We start from the raw sequence: 9981 nt of genomic DNA, 5'->3' as shown, positions 1-9981 counted from the left end.
TCAATATTATATTTCAGGTGTACAACATAGTGATTAGACATTTATATGTTCTGAAGTGATCACCCCAATAAATCTAGTGCCCATCTGGCACCATATATAGTTATTACGATATTATTGATTATATTCTCTAAGCTGCACTTTACATCCCCATGACTTTTGTGAGTACCGATTTGTACTTCTTTATCCCTTCTCTTCTTTCACCCACTCCCCTAAACTCCCTCCCATCAGGAGACCATCAGTTTGTTCTGTTTCTATGAGTTTGTTTCTATTCGTTTATTTGTTTATTTTGTTCTTTAGATTCCACATGTATGGAATCTGTATATCATGTGAAATCATGTCATTTGTCTTTGACTTACTCCACTCAATACAATACCCTCTAGGTCCATCCATGTTGTTGCAGGTGGCAAGATTTTTTTTTTTTTATGTTTTTATGGCTGAATAATATTCCATTGTATACATGTACCACCTCTTCTTTATCCACTCAACCATTGGTGGACACCCAGGTTGCCTTCATATTTTGGCTGTTGTAAATAATGCCACAATGAATATATGGCTGTGCATGTCCCATCAAAGAAGTATTTTGGGTTTGTTCGGTTAAATACCCAGAAGTGGGATTACTGGGTCCTTCTTTGTCTCCTGTTATAGCCTTTATTTTGAAGTCTATTTAGTCAGGTATAAGTATTGCTACCCCAGATTTTTTTCATTTCTGTTTTCATGAATATCTTTTCAATTCCTTTACTTTTGGTCTGTTTGTATCTTTCAATGTGAAGTGAGTCTCTTGTAGGCAGCTTATGTTAGGGTCTTGTTTTCTTATCCATTCTTTTGATCGGAGCATTTAATCCTTTTAAATTTGAAATAAGCGTTGATGGATATGTAGTTATTGCCATTTTATTATTCATATTTTTTTATCTTTTTTTTCTTCTTAAAGAAGGTCTTCTAACATTTCTTGTAATACTGGTTTGGTGTTGATGAATCCCTTTAGCTTTCTCTTGTCTGGGAAGCTCTTTATTCATCCTTTGATTCTAAATGATAGCTTTGCTGGGTAGAGTAATCTTGGTTGTAGGTCTTTGGTTTTCATTACTTTGAATATTTTGTGCCAGTACCTCTGTCCTTCAAAGTTTCTGTTGAGAAATCAGCTGACAGTCTTGTGAGAGCTCCCTTGTGGGTAACTAATTGTTTTTCTCTTTCTGCTTTTAAGATTCTCTCTTTGTCCTTCACCTTTGGCATTTTAATTATGATGTTTCTTGGTGCAAGCCTCTTTGGGTTCATCTTCTTGGAGACTCCCTACACTTCTTGGGCTTGTATTTCTATTTCCTTTGCCACGTTGGGAAGTTTTTTGTCATTATTTCTTCAAATAGGTTTTTAATTCCTTGTTCTCTCTCTTCTCCTTCTGGTACCCCTATGAAGTAAATGTTGGTATGTTTGGTGTTGTCCCAGAGACCCTTTAAATTATCCTCTTTTTTTTAGATTTTTTTTTTCTTTTTGCTAGTATAATTGGGCGTTTTTTGCTAACTTATTTTCTAAATCGCTGATTCGATCTTCTGCTTTGTCTAATCTACCCTTGATTTCCTTGAATGTATTCATCATTTCAGTTATTGTATTATTTATTTCTCACTGGTTCTTTTTTATGTTTTCTATCTCCATTTTAGTTTTCTATCTCTTTGTTAAAGTTCTCACTGAGCTCACCCACTTGTCCCCTAAGTTCATTGACCATCATTATAACCAGTATTTTGAACTCTGCATCTGGTAGATTGCTTGTCTACATTTTGTTTAGTTCATTTTCTGAAGCTTTTTTCTCTTCTTTCATTTGGGACATGTTCGTTTGTCCCATTTTGGCCATCTTTCTTTGTTCGTTTCTATGTATTAAGGAGGGCTTCTGGTCTTAGTAGAGTGGCCTTATGTAGTAAGTGTCCTGTGGGGCCCAGTGGCACAGTCTCTCTGGTCACCTGAGCTGGGTGCTCCAGGTACATTCCTTGTACAGACTATGTGGGCCCCTTACTGTTGTAGTTGAGCCTTGTTGGCTGTTTACACATCAGTGGGAGAAACTGACCCACAGGCTGAGTGGTCATGAGGACTGGCCAGTATATAGTGGAGGAGTTGTTTTGCAGAGACTGACCCTATGAAACAGTATTCACTTTAGCAGGACTCTGGTGCCTTCCCAGTCTGCCTTTTGGGTATGTCATCCTCATATATAGCCCCGGGTGGTGCTCTGTCTTGGTTAAAGCTGATCAGTGGGTGTGCTGGCCTCAGAGCCACCTGGAAGGGGCCCTAACCCTGGCCAAGTTTAGCAGCAGTCTGTGCCCTTCCCAGGGTCACCAAGCAATATGCAGATGACCACCACTCACACTGGGCTTGGAGGTGCCCTGAGACACCAACCTATGAACTGAGGCCAGCTGCCACCAGTGCCAGACTTAGGGCTATTCAGTAAGTGGTACAGGGCATGTGGAGAGCAGATGCTGCTTGTTTGGGTTTTGTGGACCTTTGAGAGATTTTAGGAAAGTCTGCTGCATGAGTGAAGACCGGCCATTTGTATGGAAAAGCCACTGGACATGGCTTGGGTGATCCCACATGTTGGGTGGGGCGGGGCATCAGGGAATCACCAGGGATGGGCAGCTAGTGTTAGCTACATTGATGGAGTTCAGATATGGCAGCCACCTGTGTCTTCATGCTAGATAGAGGGCAGGAGTCTCAACGAAGAGACAATGGATTCTGCCAGCACTTCTGTCTGGGTAAAAGCTGCTCCTCCAGCCCTCACCCTGAAGCCAGGCAACTCGCTTCCTCCCTGTGTTTCCCTGGTGCTTTTTGAGCAGCTATCCCAGTGCTGGAGCTCAGAACGAGTGGGTCCATCAGTGAGTAAGTTTGCATGTGAACCCTTTAAGAGAAACGTCTGTGACTCCAGCCACCCTCTGTCTCACTCAGCCACAATCCCCTCTGGTTTTCAAAGCCAGAAGTTGTTGTTCTCTCCTTCATTCTGCAACCCTGGGCTGGGACCCCTCACTTTTCCAGGGGAAGCTTCATAGCCAAGATATCCCTCCTGATTTTTAACCACCACAGTCGAGTGTGGGACCAGGCCATTCTGCATCTCCACTCCTCACATCAGTCCTGGGGTGGTTTCTGTATATCCTCCATTGTTGGACTTCTGTTCAGCTAAACTTCAGATGATTCGCAGTAATGGTCGTTCTATAGTTTAGTTGTTCTTCTGATGTGGTTGTGAGAGGTGGCAATCACAGCATTTACCTACTCCATTACCTTGACTAGAAGTCTCAACAACATGGTAATTTTTTTTTTTAATCAATTCTCATTTAAAAAAAAAAAGTGTAGCTCACTGCCGATGTTAATTTAACATCATGCGTAGGAATGCTATATTTTCTAGGATTTTACATTTTCAGCAATCAAGAATTACTACATTTTGTAAATGGAAATATCACTACTCTACTAAAAACAGAAAGCAATAAATATAATGATGTCATTTGTTTCCAAAGAATATCAGTATAGTAGAGTGATACGAAAATAATAAGAAAAGCGAGATGTTTCATGGCCACCTTTGGGGTTAAGGTTAGGACTGTAATCCATGAGTTCTCTTAGGGTAAATGTGGCAGCTGCAAGCACTGCCAGCAAGTGTTCTTGGGGCTAATTGGGAAATGGGTTAATGGCTTGAATTGCTTATCTTCATTATTTCTGAGGGTCTGGGAATGGTACTGAGTTATCCTACCACTGGAATTTTCAAGCAGTAAAAGAGATGGTTATTACATGGTAGTTCAGAATGTAGACAGGAGAGTCAGCCCATCTTGCTCCACAGTCTACAGCTGTATGATTTAGAGAAAGTTCCTTAAACACCTTGTATGTTAGTTTCTTTGTTTGTAAAATGGGAATTATAGAGCCTGCCTCAGAAAACTGTGCATATAATAAATTATGTGTGGTCAGCTCTCAATAAATATTGGCTATTGGCTAGTAAATGAACACTTGATCAAAATATATGATAAAATTGAGAACAAAAGCCAAACGAGACAACATATATTTGCTCAGAGGCATTCAATAAATAGTTCTGTTGTCTTTCAGAGCATTGTCAGTGAATTTGGCAAAGGAATAAAACAGTCTCATACTAATATTATTATCAATTATAAATAAATAATTTTAGCCCAGTATACAATGGGGGCATGTTCTCTTTAAAAAAAGCTCTCAGATATATTCTTTTTCATGTCTTTAGTCAGTGAATATCAATGCATCCCAGCTAAGTCATCTAAATCAATTTTCCACTGTGAAAGACTAGAGAATTTAAAAGTTGTTTAGTACTAGAGACCCAAATTTAGTTGAAAATCAGGAAAATAAGAAAGGGGTGAGAGAGAGAAGTGGAGGTACTCAAAGGAGCAAAAGTGAGTACTCCCTTACTCATTGAACGTAATAGCAACAGTGACAAAAAATACCATCTACTCAAAATGCATATCTGTGTCGTATGTAAAAAGGATATAAAAGTTGCTCCTTTACTGTGAATTTAACCTGGGTCTCAGGCAATATAAATATTCAAATCTGACATCACTTTAAGATTCCTAGGCAGAGTTTTGAGGGACCAAGCCTGGGAGATTCATTAGCAAAGGTGTGTTATATTATATTTATAATTTTGCTTTCAATTGCAAATTTTTTGTCATAGAGTAACTATAGTATTATGGTAATTACGACATTAAATTAAATTAGTATATCACATTCAGTGCTGAGAAAATAATAATACAGTATAGTAATACACTACAATAGATGATTGCTAAGACAATAGCAATGTGTCCACAGTAAAGATGACAGTCATTTTTTTGTGCTCTACCACCACAGCCAGTTTCAATGGGGAATGAGTTCATCACATTAAATAAATCCTTATGAAACTCTAGAATTACAGGTATCCTAAGCTTTCTTATCTTATACTCTGGTTTGTTTCAGTCTTTCGGCCTCCCTTTACTTTATCAGCATAATTTTCATAGTTTTATGTGCATTTCGATGTCTTTAAGTAGCTCAATTGGATACAAATAATTGGATATTCAGAATGTTTATTTATTATGTATAATATTTTTCCCCAAAAGTGTTGTTTTTTTTTTTTTTCTTCTCGTGGCAAAACACCATTAACTCCAACTATTTAATTGTGTTTGTGGGAGAAAATAGATGTGTTCTACAGTAGTTCCTATATAATAAAGTAAGGGTTTATAGGAATTATTTGAATTACAAATACTTTCTATCCCAGAGCAGTCTTTCTAATTCAGCGAAGACCTTAACATGCAAGTTCATGTCTCCACCCACTCACTTTTTTTTCTGTCTTTACAGTTCCTCCATGGTTTTTAAATCATCCTTCCAACCTCTATGCCTATGAAAGCATGGATATTGAGTTTGAATGTGCAGTCTCTGGAAAGCCTGTGCCCACTGTGAATTGGATGAAGAATGGAGACGTGGTCATTCCTAGTGATTATTTTCAGATAGTGGTAATTATCTTTTTTCATATTAGCTTTACAATCCCATTTATTGTTTCCTATATTTTCAGTTGTTTTTCTTTCCTGGGAAGAAGTTTTCTGTTGGGAGTTTTTATGACACGTTAAGAAAATTATTCTAATAAAGCAAGTGATTGTCTAGACTTAGCATTTTTGAGCTGAAAAAGAGTAGTCCAGCCCTCTTGTTTTATAAACAAGTTTTATACAAAGAAAAAATAGAGGACCTAAGACTGTCTTCCCAAGTATACCTATTGCTGGTTCTCGGGAGAACAGAGTTTAGAACCTAACTCTAGACTATATGAAGCCAGGAATCTGTTACTTCTGTGACTTTTACTTCTTATAATAAGGTTTCTTCAAGATGTGCTACTTATGATTATGGTTATCTTATTTGATCATACAGACAGTTTTTCTTTGCTACCTTTCCAGGTAGGGCCGGCTGATCTTACATTAGCAATAGAAAAGGGCAGTGGTAATGGTGATAATGACGGTGGTAGTGGCAGTGGTAGAGAAGCCACAGGAACCCAGAGTTAACATTGCTTTGTAATTTTGAACAATGGAAAGAATTAAAGCCAAGAACAATATGTCTTGTAGTTACTATTAATAGTTTCAGTAAACTTTCTGTCCCTATCCTTGTGGGGGAAAATAGAGATAATGGTATTTTATTCACTGTGTTGTTGTCCAAGTACATTGTGAATGCTCAATTTGTGTCATAATTTGTTATTGCTGTTACCAGCAGAATACTTTGCTCACTTGAGAACACACTATGAAAACTCTCTTTTAGGTGTAAGTTAGCATTGGAGGTTCTGAGTTCACATACACGGACATATGAGAAATACGAAAGGCACTTTCCAGATATCAAAGGTCTTCGCAGTTAAAGGAGATTTTAGGTCCACGACTTATGCTTGAGATGCAGATGTTACCTTGTAAATGAAGAGTGGTTTTCTAAACCAGGTCTCCCCACAGAATGGGACTAGAGCCGAGGTGCCCTGCAGGTTTAGGCACCAGCCCTCTCCAGAGACTTACACTGGCTCTCAGTGGCGCATTCTTCTTCCATGATCATTCAACTTTTAGAAACGTTTATAATCTCTTTGTGCATGTGTTATGTCATACGATAAGAGCTCTTAAGGGATAAACCCATAAAACATATCTTTATCACTTTTATCACCACTGACCATTTTTCACTCTTAGTTGCATTTATTTAATTGGTTAGGAATAGAGTAAGAAAGGGGAAAAATTTACCTTTTGAATGCCACATCAATCCATTAGTTTAAGTGCAATGCTATTTCCACTACCACTGAATTAAAAATGACCTGCCATGGGGCAACTTGTTGTATGTGCTGAAAATATATGCCACTTGCACATAAAGGAGATTGTTGAGTGCCCTTAAGGACACGTGATAAAATGTAACATTTATGTTTTTCTACAGTTTGAATAATCTTTCTCCCTGCATGAATCACTACAGCCAACCTATTTAAATGTTTCTTTACTTAAGGTGAAAAGAAAATGTATGGTATGAGTTGTATTTGCATTAAATTGTGCTTAAAAATATTTCCCTAGTAGTTCTAGTAATTTTAGAGCCATTGTCGTCACACGTGAAACACTTAGCACAAATAGTAACTTATATGAGAATTGTTAATTAGAAGTTAGTCAGCTTTCTCTAAGAATTTTACATCAGCTGAGAATTGACTATAAGACACTAAAAACAATTAAGAATTCCCCATGAGGTAATATTTATCTCTTAATGACTTCAGGGGAAGTGATTTAACACGTCTCACTTATTCAACTAATTCTTAGACTAATATCGAAGATAAACTGAGTTAGTATAATTAAATGCTATCTCCAGATTATTTTATCATCCATCCTTGAAAAAGATGGTAGCTCAATTTATATAGAATAGGAGTTAACGTTGCTGTATTTAATTTATGGATTACTGAAGGTGAAACATTTGGCCATATAATAAGATGACATGGGTCTCAAATATCAGTCATACCCCCTACCCCACCAAGTCGTCAAAAGAGTAAAAGGATTTTCAGACATTTCTTCTTGATAAACATTTGCAGAAAATATCCAGCCTATATTTCTAGTCCTTTAAAAGCTGCAAAGATCGGTGTTTTTGTTTCTTTTTGTGTTTTTTATTTTTTTCCTCTAGCAGCTGCTGACTTGAGCTGCCTACAATAACAGGTAAAAGGATGAGATTTTTTTGTTGTTAACCTTTATTCTTTCGTACCTAATAGAAGAGTTTTCTGTTTACTGCTCATTTAGAAATTGAAGATGATGTATATTTTTGTGATATATTTTTCATTGCAGAAGTAGTTTAAGTTGATGTGCATGGATTTAGTGGAGTATCAGGAATCTCTGAAATCTCCCAGGTGACATAGGACCTGTCTTTGAGGCTGGGGATCTTCATGGCCTCCCTTTTTGTTTTTTCTGTGACGTTTTATTAAAATGTGTTTGTGTTTATTTTATCACTTTGAGTCTTTTGCTTTTTAAAATATCTCACCTTGCTTTTTCTTCTCCCTAGGGAGGAAGCAACTTACGAATCCTGGGAGTAGTAAAGTCAGATGAAGGCTTTTATCAATGTGTGGCTGAAAATGAGGCTGGAAATGCCCAGAGCAGTGCACAGCTTATTGTCCCAAAGCCCGGTAAGTTGAGAGCAGCTTTGCCCTCGTGCCTGTAGTTATGATCATTCAGGCTACATTTGTAAAATCCGTATTCTTTTTCCTGTCTCTCAAAGTCAGTTTGAAAATATTTGGTTATCTTTTTAATCTAGGTGTACATTTGTGTATTGGCATATTCTTTTTATATACATTCTTTATATATATGATATCTCCATTCAACAAGATACAGTCATCATGAACAGTAAGAGCTTCTGGTCAAATTTTCAGTCTTTTTTAAAGCAAGAACTGAAACATTATTTATATTAAAATACTTTAAAATATTAATACCTTCTATGAAAAATTTTCATATTATCTATTGATTGATTAGAGACCAATTTTCTTCTTGACACAACTCACTTTTGTCTTAATCTTTCCTGGCAGTGGGTTTAATAGAAAGTAGCTGAAATATAGAAGGCATTGTCTTTCTTTGGCTTTCTATCATTTAAGTGGCTATCAAGGCCTTATAATTTGTGCATCTCTAACCAATTATCTGAAGACTCTCAGACTCTTCTAATGCTTAGGATGATGACTTTCTCTTTTCTTCCCGATTGAAATGAAAACGAAAAACAAAAAAAACAAACAAACATAGAGCCACAGTCCCAGATGAGTAAAGGAACTAAAGGAAGGATCTAGGAATTAAAAGGGACAATTAACCCTTGTTCAAGATCACCGATTTCTCTGATGGGCTTCTTTTCTCCCCATTTAATGTGCTATAAGTATTAGAGCAGCTTCATTTGTGTGACCGAGCACACTGTGCTCTGCAGAAACAGTCATGGATAAGTAGGAGAAAAGGAGGCTCTAAACGCAGGGTCTCTGATGTGAGCCCTGTGCCTCATCTCATTAGCGCTGACAATAGGGCCACATTTATGCTAATACTGGCTGCTACTCAAGTCACAAGAACAAGGGAATTCTAGTTACCATTGATTTTCAGCTGATGCCCTAAAGCTGAGGAAAATGTGAGATAAGCAATCCCGTATTTCTAAAGAGAGGTATGAAATATGTTCTCTTAGGATTTGTTGGCACTGACCAAACAGGCCAAGTGGTCCGCTCCTGTGGTTGCCCATAGGGATGTGGGTTTGTCTGAAGTGCTGCAAGTCATAGAATTGGAGGTTGTCATGGTGTTTTCTTTCCCCCATGTGTCAAATTTGGAGACACTAAAAAAACCCCTTGAACAGATTGTGTGTGTGTGCGTGTGTGTGTGTGCGTGTGTGTGTGTGCGTGTGTGTGTGTGCGTGTGTGTGTGTGCGTGCATGTGTGCATGTATGTGCATGCATGTTTACTAGAGATTACTTGCAAAAATGGGAAATGGCAACTTATTCTGACTGAAAGGTGTCTGGAGCCACCTACAATGCCAAGAGGAGAAAGGGGAAGGTAACTGTGAGAAAAAGCTCACAGTTCACCTTTGTCCACCTTTGGGAAGAACAAAGATATGAGTTTCATGTGAAGAAAGCAAGGCTGAAGTTACCTTGAAAGGATGTTGACCAAGAGGTCCTGCCTGCTGAGCCTACTCCAACCAAAATACTAGGTAGAGGTTTGGTGCCCAGGGTGGAGCCGAACTGGGGAGCTGGTGTCTGAGGTGAGCCAGACTGTGCTTTGCTTGCTTCAGGGAAGGATCTAGTGAGAAGACCCCTAAGGTGGAGGGGTCTCTGAAGAACCCATAGAGCTACCCCACAAAACAGAGGCAGGCAGGTGCCTTCCGTGACTGTGGACTGAGAGCACAAACTGAGGAAAACAGCTTTCGTCTCTTTACTCAAAATCCATCCTCTCCTCCCTGACCCTGGAGAAGCCCTAAGCAGAGAGGCAAAAATAGATCCGGGAGAATGAAAAATTAGGAGATGGATAGTCCCACAGCCCCATGC

The 9981-nt window shown here is 38.3% G+C and overlaps 1 protein-coding gene across 1 annotated transcript in view; it reads left to right on the top strand.

Annotated features, from left to right (window-relative positions):
* Positions 1-9981, top strand: part of DCC (DCC netrin 1 receptor) — a 538543-nt gene that overhangs the window by 142808 nt on the left and 385754 nt on the right. The window contains 2 exon segments of the mRNA XM_011362349.2: positions 5305-5459; positions 7987-8107. Of these exon segments, the coding sequence (XP_011360651.1) occupies positions 5305-5459; positions 7987-8107 (276 nt within the window).

The sequence above is a fragment of the Pteropus vampyrus genome, unplaced genomic scaffold (assembly GCF_000151845.1).
Source record: "Pteropus vampyrus isolate Shadow unplaced genomic scaffold, Pvam_2.0 Scaffold3, whole genome shotgun sequence".
In the NCBI taxonomy this organism is placed as follows: Eukaryota; Metazoa; Chordata; class Mammalia; order Chiroptera; family Pteropodidae; genus Pteropus; species Pteropus vampyrus.
This window is presented reverse-complemented; position numbering and strand designations above follow the sequence as displayed.